At 48.4% G+C, this 24468-nt stretch overlaps 1 protein-coding gene across 6 annotated transcripts; it reads right to left on the reverse strand.

Annotated features, from left to right (window-relative positions):
- Positions 1-19: 19 nt before the first annotated feature.
- Positions 20-21443, reverse strand: EXOC7 (exocyst complex component 7). Of its 6 annotated transcripts, XM_081270672.1 has the most exons (21): positions 21318-21443; positions 21067-21132; positions 19758-19942; positions 19456-19561; positions 15407-15629; positions 11233-11400; positions 8255-8347; positions 7319-7387; positions 6225-6370; positions 5807-5959; positions 5407-5505; positions 5008-5070; positions 4673-4739; positions 3869-3907; positions 3159-3224; positions 2800-2920; positions 2289-2384; positions 940-1003; positions 661-702; positions 421-554; positions 20-194 (listed from the first exon to the last, which is right to left on the reverse strand). In XM_081270672.1, exons 1-21 carry the CDS (start codon positions 21375-21377, stop codon positions 92-94), a joined length of 2163 nt encoding a protein of 720 aa, XP_081126798.1. In that variant the 5' UTR covers positions 21378-21443; the 3' UTR covers positions 20-91. The 6 variants fall into 6 exon arrangements, with proteins under 6 accessions (XP_081126798.1, XP_081126800.1, XP_081126799.1 ...); XM_081270674.1 differs by lacking the exon at positions 7319-7387; XM_081270673.1 differs by lacking the exon at positions 3869-3907.
- Positions 21444-24468: the final 3025 nt, after the last annotated feature.

The raw sequence follows: 24468 nt of genomic DNA on the forward strand, positions 1-24468 counted from the left end.
AAACTCACCCAGCCCAGAGGCAAGTTAACACTGGTTTATCTTTCCAATAACATGGTTAGTCTGGTGGAACCAGGCAGAGACACTGGCGGGCTTAGGCGGAGGTGTCAAAAAGGCGATCGATCATGTCACCCACCTGCTCCACACGATACTTGATGTACTTCTCAGGGTTCTTGGTGAAGGGCACACTGCCATACCTGATCAAGCACCAGGGTCAAGAGGAGGGGAGAGGCCAACCCCTCCTCAACTCCACCCTCCACCTAAGGCACTTCTGATAGGGTTTCAGAGATGGAGTGGGATACCCCTTAGTGATGTCCCAAAGCCCAGACTGGATCTCTGCCTAGGTCCACCATACCCTCCTCCTTTCCTTGAGGAAAAGGAGGGCACAAAGCCCAGTGGGGAAGTGGGCAACGCAGGGTTTACCTGTGCAGAAAGGCCCTATAGGCCTCCTTGACAATGTTTTTCTGTGCCTGGCGAATCTTGTCCCTTTGCTCTGTGTCTGGAATAGCCCAGGCCTTCTGGATCTTGCACAGTTCTTCAAGGCCATCATTGAAGCCCTGGCCACAAAAAGGGTGGAAAGAGAAGGGACCAGAGACAAAAGCTTTGGGTCTGGAATGGCACAATAGAAGCAACAAGCAGCAGAGTAGAAAGATCCTAACTTACCTTAAAACGTTCCTTGATCATCTGTCTCTCCTTGTCCCGGAGCTGGTGGGGTAGGGAGAGGGACGGAAGCGGGCCAGAGAAAGCTTTGCTCAGTGCAGAATCAACCTGCCTTGATCTTTCCTAACACTGTGGGTCCCAGTCCACCCTCCTGCTACCCTCATGGTCATACACATCCTTTGCTTTCTGATCCCAGAGGGATTTTGTCTATTTTTCCCCAAAAACACAACAAAAGTATCACATTTGCTCAATGTCTCTTCCTAGCCCAGACCTTAAGCCCACCTTGACTCCAGGCTGGAACACAGGTAGATTCTTCTCTGCGATGTAATCGGTCACCTTTAACCAACTGCCAGAAAGCAGGGAGAGTGCATAAGGCTAGGGAGACAGGGCCTCTGCTGGCCATGGCTTTTTTTTTTAATTTCTTGATCTACTGTGGGGGTTGGGAGCTGGGAATCTATCTAGATTACAACTAAACAACTGGGATCTTTTCCTTGGGAACAGAAAATGTCTAAGCTGCTCACTTTAAAAATTAAGAACAATCAAGAGCATTGTAATGTTTTGAACAACTAATAAAAAAAATTAAAATCAACTCCAAAAAAAAAATTAAGAACAAGAAACAGGGCATTCAATAAACTGAACAGATACTGACAACTGCATTGATATCATGGCCAAGATGAAGAAACAGATGAGAAAGGAGGGAGCAGGGGACAGAAGAGAGAGATATTGAAGGGAAAGAAACAAGCCAAGGAGAACAGAGGGCCAGAGAAGCAGTGAGGACCTAAGAACAAGGCTCAGCCAAGTTCAAGGCTCTTAAAACTCTGTTCTACTCTTGGGCTAAACATTACCCACATTTTTGCAGTCATATCTTCAACTATTCTTAGCCATGATACTTGGCAGCCCACTCTGAAGAAACCAAGGGACAGCAGGCAGCAGGGGGGCCTCTCTCTCCACTATGTGAATTTGATTAAAAAATAAGTGAAAGGCTGGGGCTGGGGCTCAGTGGCAGAGCACCCGCCTAACATGCGTGAGGCACTGGGTTCAATCCTCAGTACCACATAAAAATAAAATAATAATAAAATAAAGATATTGTGTTCACCTATAAGTAAAAAATAAATATTTAAAAAAAATAAGTATGGGGCTGGGGTTGTGGCTCAGCAATAGAGCACTTGTCTTGCACGTGTGGGACCCTGGGTTTGATCCTCAGCACCATGTAAAAAATAAATTATTGAAATAAAGGTATTGTGTCCAACTATAAAATATGAAAAAAAAAGAAAATAAATAAACAAACAAACAAATAAATAAATAAAAATAAGTGAAGAAAGAAGATAATAAAAGGCTGAGGGTGCAGCTCAGTGTACATGGGCCAGCTCCCTAACTACACCAGCCCATCACAATAAAGCAGTGACCTTGGGTGCCCAAAAGAGTGCAGGGGCAGCACTCCTGCCATAGGATGCAGCCTTGGGTTCAATCGCAGGCACCAAAACACAACAAAAAAGAGGAGGATGGCGTCCACAGGGCAGCAGTTACTGACTTCCTCTTATAAGGCACTGAGAACGAAGACTGTGTGTGGGCTCAGGGGCAGGGACATGGCGAGGAGCCTGGGCCCAGCAGGCGGATGGGTGGCTGTTCACCTGCGCTGGTAAGTCTGGATCTGCTGTTGGATATGCTCCCGGTAGGAGCACTCAGCTGTCTTCTGAGTCACGGCTACCAGCTGGATCAACTCGGACCTGGATGCAGGAAGGACATAGAGTAGAGAAGGACAGAATGAGCTCCTGGGGTGGGGCTGGGGATGTGACTCAAGTGCTAGCATGCTTGCCTGGCATGCGTGAGGCACTGGGTTCGATTCTCAGCACCACATAAAAAAATATATTAAAAAAAAAAAAAAAAAGAATGGGTTCCTGGGGCCCAGAGGCTGCTGGCCTTGGCAGCATCACCAGGAAGGAGGGCCCCCGATCCCATCTTGAAATTTCCAGAGCTAGAAGGCAGCAGCACTCAGTGCTCGCTAGTTGGGGACTACAAAGAGCAAAGTGGTCCTCCCTGCCTGCACTCAGGAGCAGCCAGCCCTGGAGGGCAGAGGCTGGAATGGCTGCCCAGGCTGAGGTGAGTGAGGTGAGGCGCAGAACTTTGCCTGCAGCCACTTACTTCTCCAAGGACTTGAGGATGTAGTTGTAGTTGTTGTGCAGGAAGATGGCGCTAAGTGCTGGGTCCTCATACACCTTGGACTTACTTAGCAAGTTCAGCTGCAGGTTGCCCAGGACTTTACCTGCACAGGGAAACATGGGACAACACCCTCAAGGCAGCCTGACCCAGATGGTCCAACCATGGGACTATTCCTGACTATTCCTTGTCATCCTGACTCGAGGGCCTTTTGAGCCCTTCTCAACTTCCTTGGCCCCTGAACTAGAGCTTGGGTTGCAATTCTAAGGTCAGGAGAGGAATGCACAAATAGCTGGCGAACACAGAAAGGGGAAGGGAGGGAAAAGGTTCTAGAAGACACTCACAGATATAGGTGCTCAGCAGTCGCTTGCTGAATTCAGAGCTGTAGCTGGTGGCTGACGAACTGGTCTCTGTGAGAAAAGAAGTCCTGTGATGGTAGTGGCAATGGCCAAGATCCTCAGTGGCCTTCCCCCACGCAAGGAGCAGCAGAGGAAATGCTGGGAGAGTCCCTGGCTTCCTCAGGAGAGCTGGTGCCTGCTGAGCTGCATCCTATGGCAGGAGTGCTGCCCCTGCACTCTTTTGGGCCCCAAGATCATGCTTTATTGTGATGGGCTGGTATAGTTAGGGAGCTAGCCCATGTCAGCAGAAAGGCTGGAGGGACAGGAGTGGAACACCAGGCTCCCCACCCCTGGCCCCAACCCATGCTGGGCGGTACCTACAAGGCCCACTTTTCCCATTTGCCAATAGCCAACTCTCAGAATGAGGTCTATCATCTTTCCACTTTCCACAATCCCCCCACGAGGCCCTTATGAGTAAGGGGGGCACACTGCCTGCAGAGCAGAAGGCCAAGTAGGGAGACTGAGGGGCTGAACATGGCAGGCTGGAGAGGCTGGCTCAGGGACAAGGTGGCTGTGAAGGGAGCAGCATAAGGTAAGAGCACCCTGGGAGGTCTCATGTCCCCTCGGGCCCCACCCCCAACAGATCCTGAGAGCAGGTCCCCAGGGAATGAGGGCTTTGGCAGGGAAGGAGGGGGCTGCAGAGCCGCACTGCTTACCTCGGGGGTCTAAAGGAATATTGTATGTGTCCCCAAGAACTACGGAGTGAAAGGCAGTGCACACAGAGGGGACAGAGGGAGACAGAGGAGGGAGAAAGATGCAAAGTGCAAAAACAGGTTAGAAACGGCTATGTCACCCCGAGTCAAGCAGACCTCTCCCCATGACAGCCAGACACAGACACAGACAGGCAGCACACAGCAGGGCAAGCCCTTTCAAGACCAGGCAATACACTGGAATGCAGATGTGGAGAACCGCAGGGCAGAGGCAGCCCCTTAGCTCCTTGTCCCCAAGATGGGTCAGAGGGGAGACCTGGGAACCACAGGGTGTGGAATGAGTTGGAGGAGTGCTCATCTTTACTGCCAACCTCCCATGCTCTAGTTCCAGGGTGGTGGCCAACGGGAGGACACCCAGCTGACCCTGAGACACCAGCCCATCAAGGGTCAGACTGATTAAGAGAACAGTTAGACACAAGAAGAATTAGAGAAATGTGGAAGGAGGGGAGGGCAGGAAGGGTGCTTCAGACCAGCAGTGCCTGCCCAGAGCAAGGATGGCCATGAATGCAAGGAAAAGGGCTGGGGGGCCAATAAAGAGATGGCAAACTTTGCTCTTCTGATTCAGTCTGGGATGGCCCAGTGGGCTCAGGGTCCCCCACAGGCTGTCTCTAGCCCACTCCACGCACTGGAGGAGTTCCCGCCCCAAGCCCTGCCCTCACCCTATGAAGGTCAATTCTTTTGGGGGGCTAATCCATGTTCCCAGGCAAGAAGGAGCAGTGGGGCATACAGGGTCAGCTGGGTGCTGAGTACCTTGGGAGGCCAGCATGGCACCTGCTGTCTCCTGGAAGTCTAGGAGCTGCTGCAGGAAGAGGATGGCCTGGTGGGGGGACACAGTCCAGGAGGAAGGTCAGGGGCAAGGCCCTTCTGCCCAGTGAGAAGGTGGCTAGAAGCTTCATGTTTCACCCTTTGGGGGCTCTGGCTACCCACAGGCCCTGTTTGTTAAAGATGCTACACACCTCACCAATTATCTTCCACCAGGAAGTGGCTCTAAGCCAGGTCAAGTCCCCTCCCCTGGTGCTGTGCCCAGGGTCTGGACTGAACACCACTTTTCCCCATTTCCCCAGGGGTCCTCGGGCAGCACTTACATTGCTTGTGAGCTCATGCACAGTGCCGTCCTTGGGCATGTTGTATTCCTTGTCTGGATCATTCTGTGGAAAAGACAGCTCCTGGTTCTCTGCAACAGCTTCCACAGGCAACCTCAAGCCCACCCTATGCCCCCATTAGTCTGTTCATGGCGCCACTTCCTGGTCTGTCCATGTTAGGATGTCCATCAGCCTCAGAGGCTGAGCAAGAAATCAAGACAGTGGTGTCTGACCTCCGAGGGCTCCAGGAGGGAAAGGGGGATTGAAAGGGGACCAGCAGCACCGTGGTTTTCCTACAGGGCAAGCCTATCCCTCTTGCAGGTCTGCTCTCTGAGGAGTCCCCAGAGACATATCAGCAGGCCAGGCCTACTGGTTGTAGAGGAAGGGAAGGCAGATAGATACCTTGATGTTGTCCGCAAAATCCTCCAGTGCTTTGGCTCCAATGGTCTCCATGGAGGTGATGAGGCTAGGCAACTTATTTTTGGTGCTGGCGGCCGTGCCCTGAGAAAGCACACTACTGCACACCCTAGCCAAAGCCAGAGCCTACTGCTGTCCACAGTGGGCTGTGCGTGTCCCTGCCCCCACCCCAGGAGACTGACTCTCCAGCAAGGTAGCCACCAATTCTCCTTGAATCACCCTGTAAGCATCTAGACATGCCCAGGACCCTACAGAAACTGCTTCCATTCATGCAAAAGAGAGGTGCAGAGCACAGAATGAGATTCAGGGAGGAGTTGGGGAGGCCATATGGGGAGGCAGGATTCCTCCTTACTGTGTGTCCCCAAGGGCCTCTCCACTCACATACCTGGAGCACCTGGTCAAACTCAGGCTTGGTCTGCTTAAGGTGCCTCAGGATGGGGAAGACTGTGAGCACCGTGGAAAAATCATGGCGAATGATGGCCTTCCGGGCAGCAGACACAATGTTCTCCCCCTCAATCATCAGCCCATCCAGGGCGTCCTGGGAGAAGGACAAGGAGGCAGCTCAGGGAGGGGCAGAGGGAGAGAGATGATTTCTAGGGATGACAATAGGAAGCCATGTGCTGTGGCAGGAAGATGGGAAATAACAAAGTACAGAGTAGCCACCTAGGACAGTGCTCTAGGCCACAAGCTGGAGATAAGGGCTCAGGACAACAGGCCTGCCCCACACTCAGAGCCTGTACAGATAGCTTTGCTGAGGCTCTGCTCTGTTCAGAGCCTCTGGGTAGGGCGAGGTAGGGCAGGACCTGTATCAAGGAGTCAAAGGTCTTCTTCTGATGGTGCTCTGGGATGATCTCTGTCAGCAGTTGGTACTCGCTCTGGGCCAGCTTGACAAAAGCACTGACGCAGTGAATGTAGGCATCAGTCTCCACATCTAGCATGTCATCTCTCCCTGAGGGAACAGTAGTGCTCCTGAGCTGCTGGTCTAGGGAAAGCCACTCGCCCTGTGGGGGAAGGGGCAGTGGACCTCCCCAGTTCCTGTCCTGTAGCACAGACTGGCCACAGGCCCAGGGCTGCGGGGATCAGGAGCTAAGACCAGCCTTCATCCTGGCTTCATTGTCAGCTTCTTGCAGACAGTGTGTGTGTCCCCAGAGCATCAGATACTAGAGGGGGTAGGAGAAGGATAAACTGAGAGGAAGGGCAACCCCTAAACCTACTTCCTAGGTAAGGCCTGTTGGACCCCAGGTCTAAGAATTCTGAATTGTGCCTGGAAGAGGGCAGCTCAGGATAGGCAGGCAGCAGTGCCCACCTCCCAAAGGCAGGTACTGGGGTCCTCTCTTTGAGAAAATGCTGGGCTCATGAAAGCCATCACCAGCCAGCCAGGCCTTCTGGAACATGTAAGAGGGCAGTGGGCTATGGCTTAGAGACTAACTGACCTCAGCTCAAAATCTGGGAGGAAGTATGTGGGCCCCAGAGAGGAAAGGTTCCTTGGTGGTAGGCTGCCCCAGGAAGAGACCATATCCCACTTTTGGAGGCTGGGGGAGGGTGCCTGCAGACAAAGCCAGCGCAAGACAGCTTGGTCCTACATGCTGAGGGACAGGCTCCAAGGAGACAGACACCAGGGCTCCTTGCCCTCGAGGGACCTTCCCTCCTGCCTGCTTTTTGAGCATCGAGCTGCAGCTTCTCCCCTCGCTGGGCCCTAAGAGCCAGGCAAGCACTCCCATCTCAAGAGGAGCAAGAAGACCTAGTACCCAAAAGAGACCAGAGCGAAAGTGAGGCTGTAGGCCTGGCCCATCCTTGGAGCATAGCAGGCCTGGCTGGGCAGGCAGGAGCAGGCCATCCGGGGACCACTGCAAAGGCAGTGTCAGCGGCTACCCTGAGGCTGGGCTACGGTACTCACCGGCCAGTGGCCCGTGCTTGTCGTTCAGGGCCTCGGACAGGTGCTTAACTCGGAAATCATGCTCGTGACCTAGCAAGACGACGGCCGGCCGCACAAATACAAGCAGCGTTTATCCAGGGGCTAGGAAGCTGCCTTGGGGCATGGGGAAGAAGCCCTTGATCTCCAGAAGGGGGATGGGAGATGTGGCACAGGGAAGGGAGCATGGGGAGGCCTCCGAGCCCCTCCTCTGCCTCAAACCACCACGGGAACAGCCGTTTCAAGCCTGATTTGCAGCGATTGCCCAAGACCATCCCTGGCTGCTTATTTCCCTGAGCCTGGAGGCTGAGAGAAAGATGGGTAGACCCAGGAGAGTGTGATGCTCAGCCCCAGGGGGCTTGCCCAGCTCACTGTCTTTGGGGAGAGAACCAAGTAAGAGAGGGCAAATAGGGGCGATCTTCCTTTGCTTCCCAGGTTGATTCTTATGAAGGACGCTTGAGTCACCAGGGCAGCTGATCTGGCTGTCCCTTTACCCAGACAGGAGGGGGGGATGTGGCCTCCAGACAGCCTATCCCCTTGCTGCACACAGCCCTCTTCCTAAAGAGGTGGCTGGCCAGGAGGCCTCACCAACTTGGTCCTGCCACTGCTGGTCTGAGCGTGAAAGGGCTGCCCCAAGACAAAGAATTTTCTCTGAGTTCACACGGGAGACAAGGACAGAGACAGGGAATGGGGAACGGGAAGCCTCAGGGAGGGCAGAGCTGCCATCAGCCAGACAGGGCCAAGCAGAGCCACAAAACTGTCCCTGTGCCTGTTGAAGTCTAAGCGGCATTAGGAACTTGCCATTCCCACCCTGCCCACCTCTGGGGTTTCTCCTAAGGCCCTCCTGGGGGAGGCTCTGCCCTGCCAAGTGATTGGACACACAGTGGAGGAAGGAACAGGAGGGGAGCACGGGGTGATTACCTTCCAGAGGAATGAGGTTAGAGCCCCCCTTTTTCCCATCTAGACCATGCTGGGAATACTGTTTCAGAAGGTTCTGAGCCTTACGGATCGTCCCTGTCACCAGAGCCACACAGAGAGGAGATAAGAAGACCTAGGAAATGAGTGAGAGAAAACAGCAGCGGCCTCCACCTGCCCGGCCCACACCGCCCCAATAGCGAGCATGCCCCTTCTACACCTCTCCCAGCAGGCCCTTCACCAGGGCCACCAGAGACCCCAAGGTTGGAGAGAAGAAAACATTTCATCCTCCAAATGTAGCTCTGGGCTCTGCTGTTGACCCTCATTGTGCTGGATTTGAGTTCCCTTTAGGAAGTGCAGAGGATGACAGAGATAAGAGGACAAAGATCCACCAGGTGAAGTCCAAAGTAAAAAACTCAACTGAGCGGCATTTTAATCAGTATGGATGAAGGAGCTAGTGATGAAACTTTCATAAACCAAGGGCATGACCTAACCCCTGGGGCCCCCTGGAAGCCCCTGGAAGTCAGCCCCAAAATCCAAGGCAGAGTTCCCGAGCATGCTCAAGTGTTGGGACTTAGGCCAAACAGCAGTCCATGGCAAGCAGCCCTTGGGAGGTGGTGAGATGGGATTGAGCTTCTTGTGGAGCTGTGCCCCAGACAGGCTCAGCAACCCAGAGCAGCAGACCCCACACCAGGGGAGTTCCCCAAACCACCACAGCAATGGGAACAAACTGAAAAGCTAGGAAGGGGCTAACAGAAGCCACCACCAAAGAGGGAGAGCAGGAGGACAGTGCACATGCTCTTGGCAAGGGGGGAAAAAGAACAGTTAGTATCACAAGTGAAAACAATGCAACAGAACTGCCAGTCCACAGCCTCTGGGGTCAGCGCCTGCAAGAATGAGACATCTTGGGGAGGAAAATGTGGGCATGAAAAATAGCACTCAATCAGACAGGTACTGCTGCCTCGCTGACAAAATGTACTGGGGTAGGGGAGGCCACCATGAGCCTAAGTTGGTCCATCTTCCCTGGAGAACACTCCATGTATCTGACTGTGGTGAGGCTACCATGTCCTGGCAGCTCCCCACAAGGCTGGGGGAGACAGGGCGGGCCCAGATGGCTCATTCTTTCTATCCGCACTACATCACAATTAGCTACTGATAACCCAGCTGGGCGGGCCTGGCTCACATCTGTCTCCCCTGTGTTCCCTACTTCAGTGAGCACCTCACTAATGAGCAAATCATATTCCTGCCTCACCACCAAACAGGAGCAGCAGTGTGTTGGCTTGGAGAGGATCGGGGATGCTAACCTGGCAGCTGCCAAACCTATTAGGGGCCTAATTACCAGGGCCCAATGTTGAGGTCACTGACAAGACCTCCTTGCTCCTCTCCTTAGAGCTGGGGACAGATGTTCAGGAACAGAAGCTTGACACCCTGGTCTTGATCTCAAGCCTGAGCCCACCAGCTCCTGCCAACTCTGAAAATGCTACAAGACCATAGGAGTCCTCACAGCCAGTTTCCTGCTTGTACCTCTGCCACAAGGAAAGATTAGGTTCATTTCAATCCCCAAGGTCAGATGCCTCTTCCCAAAAGGCCTCTGCGGCCCCCAATGACCAGAGGGCACTTCTGGGGCAGTTCAAGCAGGGTTACAGGGCCTCCAGTGAGCCTGTCAGAGAATAAGGCAGAAGAAGTGAGCACAGAGCAGCTGAGGCCCGGCAGCTGGGCAGCCTCATGGGGATAGCTCCTGCTCCACACAACTAAGGCACAGAGACAGACCAGCTGGCTACATAGGCAGCCACAGCCAAGCAGGCTGGGTTAGTAGAGTCACTGCAGCAAGTTCTTTGGGGACAGCCAGGACATCCACTCAGAGGGGAGAAGATAGCACACTTCCTGCCGGGTTCCTGCAGCCCAACTCCCTAAGGCTCTGCTCCTCACTTGTGCCCCCGAGGGCAGCTTCCACTGGCCTCACCTCCCAACCCTAATCAAAGGCCTGAGGAGAAGCAGGTGATCTCATCAGTGTGAACAGACACCTTGCTCTCTCAGGGGCACAGCAGCTAGGCCCTGGAGAAACAGGGAGTGAGCTCTCCCACCTGCTGTCACAACACCACATCTCCTGGGCAGTGCCTACCGAGGTGCCTGCAGCTGTAGCTGGGGTGACCCAAGGTGGGTGCAGTTCCTGGCTTCACTGGCCGCCTTTTCCCATGCTACTAGCTCATTAGCCCCAACCCTGGGACATTCAGTCTCTCTTGGAACCAAGGGCAGCATTTTCCAGGCAGAGACAGCCAGGCTTGCCAAGCCACGGCTGACACACAGAGACAATGTCCACCTGGAGCAAAGGCTACAGGGGACATAACAACAGGAGAAAGAACAGTGTGCTGCTTCTAGAACACCAATGACCATAAACCCAAACCTCTCTCCATGCTGGGCCCTTCAACGACTTCCATAACCAGGCATGGTCTTTGAATTAGAGTCCAAAAGCAAGTCCGAGTTCTTCCAAGAAGATGGTTTGGGATTTCTTTCCTTTCGGGACTGACTATAAAAGTATAAACCCTCCCCAGCCTCTTCCCCACTGCGCATCACTTCGAGTCCCCCTGGCTTTCTGGAAGGTAAAAGCTGGAGTGCTTGCCCATCCTCTCCCATTGTCCGGGTGGCAGAAGCACCTGGCCTCCCAACAGAACAATGAAGGAAGAGGAAGGGGCCTTCCAAGTGGCTCTGTCACCACACCTCAGGAGGGCTAACTGAACACATCTGTGACCCTCATTCCAAAGACACTATGTAACTCTCAGACTGGTGGGTATCAGGGCCTCACTCCACAGGGCCTTGCTGAGGGGGAAGACCCTTCATTTTTGTCCTGTGTACCTATAACTGGGGTCATCAAAAAGACAAGTTATGGAGGGATCTGAATTTGCTGACTCCAGGGTAGACAAAAGCAATCCCAGGTTCTAGGCAGCCCTCTAGCTGTTGCTTAAATGGCCAAGGTCGGACCTCACCTGGCCGCTTGACTGGCTTCTTAGTGGGTGTGTCCTTCCTCTTGTTGGGGATGGCAGGGGAGTAGGGAACCCCAGAGGAAGAACTGCTCTTGCGGAAATGTTCCTTCAGGCCCTTGATGGAGCGGTCAAGCTGGCTGGAGCGAATCTGATAGTAGACATTCATGAAATCTGTGGAGAGAGCAACACAGGTATGGCAGCAGGGTTCCTACTGCTGCTTGCCACAGTACCATACTTCCCCCAGGGCAGCAGCAGAGCCCTGTATGGCTTCTGGCTAACCCTGTTCTAGCATATGCTTTGGCTCAAAGTCACCCATGTGGCCTCATCTCAACCATGCAAAATTTCAAAGAGAAAACCATTCTCAATAGAACTGATAATGAGATGTAAGTTTTGAACAGTAAGGCTTATTTTAAATTTTTTAAAAAAAGTTAACATCCAGATTTAACTTGGTAAAAGGGTGTAATTTATATGAGGTAAAAGGGCAATAAATTATCAATGAATGAAAAAATATCATATCTTCAGCCATTAATGGAAATTAGGGGGCTGGGGATGTGGCTCAAGTGGTAGCGCGCTCGCCTGGCATGCGTGTGGCCCGGGTTCGATCCTCAGCACCACATACCAACAAAGATGTTGTGTCTGCCAAGAACTGAAAATAAATATTAAAAAAATTCTCTCTCTCTCTCTCTCTAAAAAAAAAAAAAAAATGGAAATTAGGGCTGGGGTTGTAGCTCAGTGGTAGAGTGCTTGCCTTGCATGCGTAAGGCCCTGGGTCTGATCCTCAGCACCACATAAAAATGAATAAATGAAGATACTGTATCCAACTACAACTAAAAAATAAAGAGTTCAAAGCCAGCCTCAGCAAAAGTGAGGCGCAAAGCAACTCAGTGAGACCCTATCTCTAAATAAAATACAAAATAGGGTTGGGGATGTGGCTCAGTGGTTGAGTGCCCCTGAGTTCAATCTCTGGTACCAAAAAAAAAAAAAAAAAGCAAATTAGCAGGGTTGGTGATGCATGCCTATAATCCCAGCAGCTCAGGAGGGTGAAGCAGAAGGATCATAAGTTCAAAGCCAGCCTCAGCTAAAAGAGGTGCTAAGCAACTCAGTGAGACCAGTTTCCAAGTAAAATACAAAATAGGGGTGGGGATGAGGCTCGGTGGTTGAGTGTCCCTGAGTTCAATCCCTGTACCTCACAAAAAAAAGCAAATTAGCTAGGCATGGTGGTGTGTGTCTGTGATCTCAAATATTTAGGAGGCTGAGTCAGGAAGACCACAAGTTTAAGGCCAAAATGGACAACTTAGGGAGATTCTGTTTCAAAACAGAAATTAAAAGGTCTGGGAATATAGCTCCATGGTAAAGCCTCCTGGGTTCAATCCCTGGTGTGTGTCTCTCTCTCTCTCTCTCTCTCACACACACACACACACACACACCAAATTTAAAAAAATAGAGAAAATAGAAGTTATAGTTTGGAAAGCCATCTGTGAAATGCATAAGGACCTCTTCTCAGCACTGCAGCCAGGGAGGGAATAGGTCTGGCAGTGGCAGTGGGAACTTCCTGTGGCTCTCTCATGGAGACAGACCACCCAATGCACATGACCTTCCATTGGGCTAGAAAGGTCCCTCATAGTAGCACCGGAGATGGGCATAACCCGTTAGGAACTGAGCAGCCTACCTGCCCCCACTGTTATCCTATTTTGGGAAAAACTTTCTTTAGAATTTCTTTGATGTCTTCCAATATAAATAAAACAGGTGTGGGCTCCTTTGTATGTTAGAAGCTGGACCCATCTGTTAGGTTGTCTGTCCTGCCCTAGCTTTGAAACTAGTTTCTGTGTTCTGTGGTTATTTCGCCGTTTTATTTCTCTTAGCCTTTATTTCTCAGCCAGCCCATTCCACTGGAGGGAACCCTGTTTCTTTTTTTTTTTTTTCTTTTTTCTTTTTTTTTTTTTAAAGAGAGAGTGAGAGAGGAGAGAGAGAGAGAGAATTTTTAATATTTATTTTTTAGTTATTGGCGGACACAGCATCTTTGTTGGTATGTGGTGCTGAGGATCGAACCCGGGCCGCACGCATGCCAGGCGAGCGCGCCACCGCTTGAGCCACATCCCCAGCCCCGGGAACCCTGTTTCTATCGCCTGCGCAGAACATGGGTGGTAATATAGCCAGGTGGAGTGGCACAGCCTTAGTCCCAGCTATTTGGGAGGTAGAAGCAGGAGTCACTTCAGCCGAGGAGTTCAAGGCTGGCCTGGGCAACATAGTAAAACCTTATCTCAAAAAAATGAAAAAATAGGGACTGGGGTTGTGGCTCAGCGGTAGAGCTCATGCCTAGTGCATGTGAGGCACTGGGTTCAATCCTCAGCATCACATATGAATAAATAAAAATAAAGGTATTGTGTCCACCTACAACTAAAATATATATATATATATATATATATATATATATAAAATAAAGGAAAAGGAAAGAGCTGGGGATATAGTTCAGTGGTAGAACACTTTCCTAGCATGTGTAAGGTTCTGGGTTCAACCCCAGCACTGGAGGGGTGGGGGGAGCCCAATCAAATAGCAAAAATGATAAAATTAATAAAGACTAATAAAGACTAAGTATATATGGAACTGTAGAACTGTCAATAAGTCCCTTGACTGGCATCAACCTGAGAAGCAGCTGGCAATAGCAATTATTTTTTTTGCAGTGCTGGGGATTGAACCCAGGAGTGCTCTACCACTGAGCTACATCCCCAGCCCTTTGCTTTTTTTGGTGCCAGGGATTGAACTCAAGGGCACTTAACCACTGAGCCCATCAGGATAATCAGAGAGCACATACTGACAATATAGTTATTCAGACACACTAACTAAGAGAAGAGTCTAGAGGAATGACAAGTGTAAAATGGACTATCTAGGGAACTTTTATTTTTCAGAAATTTTGCTTATCTCAAGTTTTTTTTTTTTTTTTTTTTAATCTCAAGAGTGGCTAAAGAAATGATACTGGGCTGGAGTTGTGGCTCAGTGGTAGAGTACTTGCCTGGCATGTGAAGCACTGGGTTCAATTCTCAATCATAAGTAAATAAACAAACAAATAAATAAAATGAACGTCCATCGACAACTAAAATATATGTATTAAAAAGAAAGAAAAGAAATGGTATCTTCACACCATAGAATATTATGCAGCTTTTAAAACTGATGAAGCCAAATTTACATGTACTGATATGAAACAATCTCAAGGCATACAATGAAGTTAAAAAAATAATAGGACAGTGTTTAAAACACTGTAGATATTTCACAGTGTTTAATGCATAAACACTGTATGAATAAATGTAGGACATTTGGTTGTGAAGCAAGGACGTGCACATATTTAATCTCTCAAACACAAACACACATACAGTGGCATAAATTTTCTGGAGGGGTATAAATCAATCTTTATAGTGCTCCTCTTTGGCTGATGATGCCATAGGCATCAAGGAAGTAGGGGCCTGACTTACTTTTCATCGACGGCTTTCTGTTGACTCAAAATTTTACAACTAAGTAAAAAAGTTCAGAAACATAAAAGTTTTAAGTATATAAAGAAAAGCTTTGGTTGGGCTAGGGGTATAGCTCTATGGTACAGGGCTTGCCTTGCACACATGAGGCTCTGGGTAATCCCTAGCAGGGCAAAAAATAAAAAATAAAACCAAAACAAAAGCTTGGATTTGGCTAGATTCACAATTTGATATATAAGCTGTTGAATTATTGCTCATATTTTTTTTTTAGAATTTTTTTTTAAAGAAAGAGGAGAGGGAGGGAGGGAGGGAGGGAGGGAGAGAGAGAGAGAGAGAATTTTTTTTAATATTTATTTTTCAGTTCTCGGCAGACACAACATCTTTGTTGGTATGTGGTGCTGAGGATCGAACCTGAGCCGCACGCATGCCAGGCCAGCGCGCTACCGCTTGAGCCACATCCCCAGCCCCTTATTGCTCATATTGTTTCCTATTGAACCTCCTTTTATTTAAAAAAAAAAAAAAAGGTGGGGGCCGGGGGTGTAGCTCAGTGGTAAAGTACCTGCCTAGCATGCATGAGGCCCTGGGTTTGATCCCCAGAAGTACGAAACAAAAAGGAAAAAAAAAATCCAGATAGGTTAAGAATAAAGAGGGAATGGAAAAATTCCCATTCCCTCTGGTCTGCTATCAGGCAGAGCCAGTAGGCAACCTCTCACCTTGGTTGCGGCCGTATTCTACCAGCCAGCGGGAGATTTGGACCACATCATGGAGCACACTTTCAGGCAGGTGCTCCAGGGCTACATCCTCCTGGACCTCCAGCTCGTCATCGCCACTGATCAGATCCAGGATGAGCACAGGGGAGACGATCTTACTGTGCCGCGTCATCAGGCTACGGAACTCAGACTCTAGCGACTCCTTGCCCCGCTCAAATAGCAGCTTCTGCAGGGACAGCAGAAGGAAGCAGGTTGCTGCTGCTACACGGCCTTCTGCAGCTCTACCCACCCACTGCCTGTGCTCCACCTTCCTGACTCAGGGCCTCCCCCTGCGCTTGTCCTCCTTCCTTTAGCCTAGAGAAGAAACATCAGGAAGCCAGCCTTGGTAAAGAAGGTAAGGTAAGAAAAACCTATGTTCTCTCAAAATTGATGTCCACAGATAAGACTGAGGGTTTTGCAAGGAGGAGCTGTTGAATAAGTATTGGCTGATTATTTTCTCACTTGCAATGTTAATTTGTCTTGTTAGAAAGGAATTTGCAAAAGGGGGGAAAAACAGATAAATTGGCAGATAAATAGGCAAATCTTATAGATTACAGACAGAGAATAGGTTAAGGATTACCAGAGGCTGAGTGAATGGGGGAGAGGAGGAAGGAAAGTGACTACAAATGGATATAAGTTTCTTTTTGGATGAAGAAAATATTCTAAATTGATTCTGATAATGGTTGCATAACTTCATGAATTGAAAATTTTTGTGCTTCAAATGCTATCATGGAGAAAGTCATGACTGGGAATACAGTTCAGTGGTGGAGCACTTGCCTAGCATAGCAAGGTCCTGGATTCAGTTCCCAACACGAAACTAAGTAAGTAAATAAATAAATAAATGTGAAAAGAAAACCCACAGAATGAGATAAAATCTTCACAAATCATGTATCTGATAAGGGACAGTTATCCAGAACATAGAATTCAAAACACGTGTCCAGTTGGGCACAGTGGTACATGCCTGCAATCCCAGTGACTTGAGAAGCTGAGGCAGGATTGCAAATTTAAGACCAATCTCAGCAATTCAGCAAGGGCCTAAGGATTTAGCAAGAGCCTGTCTCAAAATAAAACATAAATAAAAAGGCTGGCTTGCTGGTTAATTGACCCTGGGTTCAATCCCTGGTAACAAAACAAAATACAGTGTCCACACCAAAAGAACCCCCAAATGTACACAAGGATTCATAGTACAGCCAGGCACACTGGCGTAATCCTATAATTCCAGTTACTTAGGAAACTGAGTTAGGAAGATTGTAAATTTGAGGGTCGACCCTATCTCAATAAAAAGTAAAAGGATCAGTGGCAGAGTACCCTTGGGTTCAATCTCCAGTATCAAAGAAAAAGTAGAAACACCTCAAGTGTTCATCAAGGGATAAATGGCTAAACAAAATGTGGTGTATCCATATTATTTGGTGATAAAAATAAATGAAATACTGATACATATCACAACATGATGATCCTTGAAAACATATGCTAAAGAAAGAAGCCAGTTATAAAAGGCCATATATTATATGACATCATTTGTATATCAGTTCAAAATAGGCAAATCTTATAGATTACAGACAGAGAACAGGTTAAGGATTACCAGAGGCTGAGTGAATGGGGGAGAGGAGGAAGGAAAGTGACTACAAATGGATATAAGTTTCTTTTTGGATGAAGAAAATATTCTAAATTGATTCTGATAATGGTTGCATAACTTTATGAATATGTGAATTTTACACTTTAAATGGGTAAATTTCATGATATGTAGACTGTATCACAATGAAGATGTTAAAAAAAAAAAGACAGACAGAATTATTTCTGCTTGAGTGCAGTCAGTCCTCCAGGACCAAGCCCTAGTTTCACATTTTGTATTCTCCTTCTCTAGCCTACTCTGAAGTTCTAATACAGAACTGTGCACTCTGATCAAAACTTGATTGTGAACTTTACAATCAAACTTCTCTGGCCCCTGACATCCCAATCTCTGAGACACAGGCTCCCCACCCACGGGCTGGTGTGTCCCCTCTGGGTTACAGGTGTGACAAAGCACTGATTGGATCAGTCTTCAAGGCAGCCAGGTGGGACCTTAGACAGTCCAAGACCACCAGCTGGTTACCAGTTCATCCCAGAATGCTACAAAAATACCTTCACTTCAGAAATAGATGTGATGGGAGAAAAGGTGGCAAGTCTGTGCTAAGCAAAAGTACAGATTTTGGAAGAAAAGTCAATTTCCCATCTTTGCTCCCCAGCCTGCTCCCTTCTGGGCAAGATATGCACTGGAGGGCTAGAAATGTGGTGCCACAGGGAGGTGTGCCAAATGACAAGGTAGAAGATGGCACCTACGATACTCCTCACCCTCTTAGTCATTGAGGCCTCTGTTCCCACCTGTCCTGTCTACATCGTCTCCCTCCTTCACACATGACACAAACCCCACTCCAGCCTCCTTCATCTTGCTTTGATAATCCAAGAGACCCAAAGCTTAAACCACAAACATATATAGCCATGGTGGCAGCACACTATAATCCCAGCAACTTGGGAGCCAAGGCAGGAGGATTGTACGTTTAAAGCCAGCCTCAGAAATTTAGTGAGGCCCTAAGCAACTTAGAGAGACCCTGTCTCAAAATAAAATAAATAAATAAATAAAAGAGGAATGTGACTCAGGGATTAACTGCACCTGGGTTCAATACCCAGTACCAAAAAACAAAATAAAATAAACACAAAGATATGATGCAAATAATCCTATAGATGCGGGCTCCTAGAGTCATTAATTCACAGAGATAGAAAGTTGAATGGGGGTGGCCAGTGGAGTGGAAAGTTTGTGTTAAATGTTGATAGACTTTCAGTTTGGGAAGATGAAAAAATTCCAGAGAAGGATTGTGGTGATGGCTGCCTACAATGTGAATGTACTTCACGACACTGAACTTAAAAAGGGTAAAACAATTAGTTTTAGATAATGCATTTTCTACCACAATGAAGAATCACAAATGCATTTATTAAAAAAAAAAAGTTATCTGGGCACAGTGGCTCAAGTGAGAGAGAGAGAGAATCCCAGTGGCGAGGGAGGCTGAGGCGGGAGGATCAAGAGTTCAAAGCCAGGGGCTGGGGATGTGGCTCAAGTGGTAGCACACTCGCCTGGCATGCGTGCGGCCCGGTTCGATCCTCAGCACCACATACCAACAAAGATGTTGTGTCCGCCGAGAACTAAAAAATAAATATTAAAAATTCTCTCTCGGGGCTGGGGATGTGGCTCAAGCGGTGGCGCGCTCGCCTGGCATGCGTGCGGCCCGGGTTCGAACCTCAGCACCACATACAAAAAAACAAAGATGTTGTGTCTGCCATAAAACTAAATAATAAATATTAAAAAAAATTAAAAAAAAAATTCTCTCTCTCTCTCCTCTCTCACTCTCTCTTAAAAAAAAAAAAAAAAAAAAAAGAGTTCAAAGCCAGCCTCAGCAAAAGCGAGGCACTAAGGAACTCAGTGAGACCTTGTCTCTAAATAAAATACATAATAGGGCTGGGGATGTGGCTCAAGCGGTAACGCGCTCGCCTGGCACGCGCGGGGCGCTGAGTTTGATTCTCAGCACCACATAAAAATAAAATAAAGATGTTGTATCCACCGAAAAACTGAAAAATAAATATTAAAAAAAATTCTTTCTCTCTCTCTCTCTTAAAAAAAAAAAAGAGTTCAAAGCTAGCCTCAGCAAAAGCAAGGCACTAAGCAACTCAGGGAGACCCTGTCTCTAAATAAAATACATAATAGGGCTGGGGATGTGGCTCAGTGGTCAAGTGCCCTCAGTTCAATCCCCAGTACCTCCCCCCAAAAAATGTTAAATTTGCACTTGAAACATAATTTATAATTTAAATTATAAAAATGTATACATGAAATTCCTAAAGCAAAGACTTTAATGTCTATAGTATGAGTACTGTATTATATCTTTCTGTTTACATACTTCTTTAAACTTGTCCAGTGTCCCTTATGAGTTCAAGACAGGGACTGATGCCTACAAACTTCTTGCATTACTCTACTGGTCCCTTACCACTTTATTGAGCTCTGGGCTGTCTGGGCTATTGTCCTGGAAATACTCCACAGCCTTCTGAATCTTGGCCATGCTTCCCAGGTACTCCTCCAGCCTACCTGTGGGGCTGGGAAGGAAAAGGGTCCAATCAGTCTGGAAGGGTCGGGGAGGAAGTGGAGGGATTAAAGGTATGGTACATGAAAGAAGAAGAAGCAAATTCACACAGGGGAATCTAGGCTCAAATATATTCTACCTCCCCTTCCAAGGCCTAGGGCCATGAGTTCAAGAGGCATTAGGAATGTGATCCTCAGTGCCTAGCTCACCCCTCCCTGATGATCTTCTCAGTGTCAGTGGCCACATGGTAGTAGCTGATGACATGATCCAGGCAGGATAAGGTTTTCTCAACATTCTCTTGCAGCCGCTGCAGATTCTCTGTCTGCTTGTGCACAGGGATAATGGAATTCTCCAGTTTCATAAGGCGGCTCTCAAAGGATGACAAAATAGATACCTGAAAGACAGAAGCCTCTTGCTCTCAGGCCTTAGGGATGTCCCAGCACTGCTTCTACCCACCCACAGACACTGGCACTTTTGACTTTTCTCTAGTTTTCTAGAAAATAAATTCCACGCAAGAAAAGGGCAGGGTTTACCTGTTCACTACTGTATCTCTAGCACCTACCATGTGCCCAGTAACTAGTAGATGGTACAAGACAAATTGCTTGAAATTTGAATTGAAGGCAAGCCAAACATCAAATTAATTCTTCATACAATAATCACCTCCGGATGGCTTCACTTCCACCCTTTAAAGCCAAATATCAATTTCTGTTCTCTCTGAAGTTACAGAATAGGAAGTAGTTTAATACAGAGTAGCCTCAAATGCACTGCTGTACCTTCAAACTCCATTTTCTGAGGGTGAATCTCATTACATCAGGACTAGGACTTAATAATAATAATGTGAGGAAATACAAATCCAAGTTTATTTTTACTCAATTTGTGACTTTCCAGTTGCTCTAAGGAATACAGAAGTGTTTATTGAGCACTTACTTATAGCAGGCACTGTGTGAGATGTATTCACATGCATCAGCTCATGTTTCCTTCACAAGCACATTGGAAGGCTGGCCTTGTCCCTCCCTGTTTTAGCAGTCCAGTTATTGAAAACTCAGAGTTACCTGCCAGGAGCCACACAAGTTAAGATGCAGGCCAAGGACTCCATTCCAGGTTTGTTGGACCTGGGAGCCCATTCTACCCTAAAGTCCCTTGGGGTGAAGGCTGAGTATTCTCTTCCCTCGGTAATCTCAATGTGTCAACCTCGCTGGAAGCCATCCATCACTTGAATTAGCAATGACACATGATCAGTCCCAGCCCACCTAGGCAGTCTCACTAAATGTTCGCTGAGGGAGAGAAAGAAGAATTGGAGAGCTTAGCCCGACAGCAGAAAGTCCAGGCCAGCAGAGCTGCAGTATCCTCAGTGAAACGGTGGAAGGGGGCTGGCAAGAGAGATGCCACTTTCGCGAGAGAAGCCCACTTGCCACCACTACTGCCAACGCAGAACCCCAGGCGGCAGGTCCCCAAGCGCGGGTCGCAGGGCTCTCCTCCTGGAGCCTGACTGCACCTCCCAGCTAAGAGGCGACTCACCATGTTCTTGGTGAGCTGGTCGCTCTTCTCCAGGCTGTCTCGGATGAAAGACAGCGTCTCCTCCTCCTGAGGGGAATGCAGGGCGGGACATCACCAGAAGCCCAGGCTAAAGGAGACTGGCTCCCCGGCCCCACGGCCTAGCCCCACACCCGGAGTCCGCCCAGCGAGAGCCCCTTCCCACCTCGCCTAGATGTCCCGGCCCGCCTCGGCCCCTTCCCCTCCCTCCTCCCGCTCCCCAACCCCAGGTCCACCTGTTTCAGCTTGTCCTCGATCTCCCGCCGCCGGGCGGACGCCTCCTGCGGAGGGATCATCGTCCCAAATCCTACGTCTCGCACTCTCCTATATTTTTCCTCAGCTTCCGTCCCTGTCACACCCACTTCCGCCTTAGGCCCCGCCCCAGGGCGCACTGGTGGAGCCATGTTGGGAGTCACAGGAGGAAGTGCTCCTGCACCGAGTTCTCGGGCTGCGGAATGCAGCCATCTTGAGTGTGTCTGGAACGTGAGAATGCACACATCCCGTCCCCCGCCCCCAGCCTATGCTGTTTTCCCTTCGTTTCCGGTTCCCTGGCCCAGCCGAAGGTTCTCGAAGAACCTTTTGTCTCGCGGCTGGCAGGACACCTACAGTTCATTTTCTGTCGTTGTTGGAAGACTGATTGTTTTGATAAAAGTCCCCAGAGAACGCGGCGAAGTCCCTTTCCGGGTTTCGAGGTCGCGTTTTGGGTTCAGGCCCCGAGGTCGTGTTCCCCTCCAAGTGGCTCACACTGTGTTCCCAAGGGCTTGTGGGGTCGTTTCCTCTTCTGCCCTATGCTCTGCAAAGCCCACTGAGCGGGACCTGGGCGTTCCTCCTCCAGAGCTGCAGAGCATTTCAGCTGCTCTAACCTCGGCTCCAGGGCCTGGGAGGGGAGGTGCAGGGGATCGAGGTCCGGAGGGTGGATGTCCAGACACGGCCCCTGAAAAACCTTCCTCCAAAACCTTCCTCCATCATTTCGTCTCCTCCCTGCCTGTGGCCTGCTTCCTCCTGCCCGTGGCCTATGGCCATAGGGAGGTAAACGGCCTTCTGGCTTTCTTCATTTCCTCTGTGGGTCCTCTGTCAGGCATAGGAAGATAGACAATGTGCTGGTGGGTGAAAAGGTCTGGGGGCACCAAACCATAGGGTTCCCAAGTTACTTCTGGAATCCAGATAATCAAAGAGGAAGAGGAAATGGGGCACAGAGTAGGGAGAGGGATTGGCAGCTCTCCCACTGACAGGAGGACAATTTCAGACCTCTTGGGTTGCAGTGAAGGTGGTGATGAGGAAAGTACTCATATGGCGCAGCCCTGTTGCAGAGGGGAAGATAAAGAGTCAGGGTTACCGAGGTGGCCTTGTGCAGTCCTGAGACACTAATGGGGGAAAAGGTTAAACTGTCAGGTGGTGGGAACAGAATAGGAGGGCTAGTGGGCTGCTTCTGGACCATTGTACAGGGGCTGGTGTAGGACTTAACCTCTCTGAGTTAGAGAATAGAATCTATCCTGTAGTGGGTGCTCAAGAAAAATACTGATAACATTTTGCCCTGTAGGTCTTAGGGAAAGAATTCTTCATGCTTGCCAAGAAATAATGTTTCAAATTTTGTACACAAACACACATCATTGCATTTTTGTAAAGAAACTATGTATGCATATGCCACACACATCATTGCATTTTTGTAAAGAAACTACATATGCATATGCTTTTCTGAATCAAAAAAAATTTTCTTGAAAGTCTGAATGAACTTTGGCAGCTAACTACTGGGCATTGGGAGCCTTCTGTTTGCTCAGCTCTGTTGCAAACACCATCCTTGGTATTATTTCGTCTAATCCTCATGGTAAACCTACAAGTCAGGAACAGCTGTTGTCTCCTGCAGATGCGGAAGCTCAGGCTCAGAGGTCAGCTGCATTAAGTCAACACAGCTGGCCAAGAGAGGGTAAAAAGGCTGTCTCCATGTCCCAGGTAGCTTTGTTTTGTTATCATGTGAACTGCCAATCTGATTTTATATGACAAGTATATCTTCTAAAAGATAGAATGAAAAAAAGTTCATTTTCACTCCAATATCAGGCATGTGTTGGCAAGTAAATATTGGTTCAGTAAAAGCTATAAGTCTCCAACTATGCTCAGCATGGAACAGGCTACCTGAAAAGGAAAAAAGTGATATTTCAGTTATAGCTTTAGAAGCCTTGGTTTTCACATCCACAAACTTATACAAAATACAAAGATGCCAGTCAGAGGCAAGCCCCCAGCTATCCACTCACAGGGATTCTGTTTCCAGAGGGAAGGTGGGAAGGAAGAAAGGGGAATGGAGAGGGACTGAAGGCCCTCCTCCCCCAACAGCGTAACAGCGTGATTTGGGTTTTTTTTTTTGTTGTTGTTGTTGTTGTTGTTGTTGTTTTTGTTTGTTTGTTTGTTTGTTTTGAGAGAGAGAGAGAGAATTTTTTAATATTTATTTTTTAGTTTTCGGCGGACACAACATCTTTGTTTGTATGTGGTGCTGAGGATCGAACCCCAGGCCACACACATGCCAGGTGAGCGCGCCACCGCTTGAGCCACATCCCCAGCCCCATTGTGTTTTTGTTTTTGTGATACCAGTGGTAGAACCAGGGATTCAGAATTCACAAGTACCAGGCAATCCTCCTATCACCAAACCACACCCTCAGCTCTAACTTCCTTTCCAGGTTTCTCGCTCCTTCTTGGCAGTCAAATGTACATTTCCTCCAAATAGGATCACAACCTAGGATCACAACCACTTGAAATATGATAGATACATTGCACTAGGAAGACTTTAGGAAAAACCCACAAAATGCTAAAATGATGTCAAGTAGATAGATAGTCCTTTTTCTCTAGGGTTTGTTTTTTTTTTGTTTTGTTTTGTTTTGTTTTTATATACTGAGAATTGAACCCAGGAGTGCTTTACCACTGAGTTACATCCCAGCCTTTTTATTTTGAGATAGGACCTTGCTAAGTTGCTGAGATTGGCCTCAAAATCCTCCAGCTTCAGACTCCTGAGTGACAGGGATTACAGGTATGCACTAATGCACCTGGTTTAAGTTACCTTACTATTAAAACAATTCTGAGAAAACATTTTTTTTCCCGTAATATATATATTTTTAAGTCTATTTTCTTCATTTGGAGACCACATTGATCAGAAGGGATTTTCTTTCTTCCTTTCTTTCTTTTTTTTTTTTTTTTTTGGCAGGGGTACTGGGGATTGAATCCAGGGGTGTTTAACCATTGAGCCACATCCCCAGCCCTTTTTTATATTTTATTTAGAGATAGGGTCTCACTGAGTTGCTGAGGAGGCTAGCTTTGAACTCGTGATCCTCTGGCCTCAGCCTCCATCCCAAGCTGCTGGACCTGGCGGGTTTTTTTGGATTTTTTTTTTCTCTTGAAATC

The sequence above is a fragment of the Spermophilus citellus genome, assembly GCF_964194105.1.
Source record: "Spermophilus citellus genome assembly, chromosome: 17".
NCBI classification, from domain to species: Eukaryota; Metazoa; Chordata; class Mammalia; order Rodentia; family Sciuridae; genus Spermophilus; species Spermophilus citellus.

What these genes read in the sequence shown, in the direction of transcription:
- EXOC7 (XM_081270672.1), bottom strand. Translation starts at nt 21,377, where the DNA reads ATGATCCCTCCGCAGGAGGCGTCCGCCCGGCGGCGGGAGATCGAGGAC. An exon ending in CCTTTGACTCCTTGATACAG is followed by an intron (nt 5,960 to 6,224) that starts GTCCTGCCCTAC and finishes TCCTTCTCCCAG; the next exon opens with GACGCCCTGGATGGGCTGAT. An exon ending in TGCATGAGCTCACAAGCAAT is followed by an intron (nt 4,740 to 5,007) that starts GTAAGTGCTGCC and finishes TCCCCCCACCAG; the next exon opens with GCCATCCTCTTCCTGCAGCA.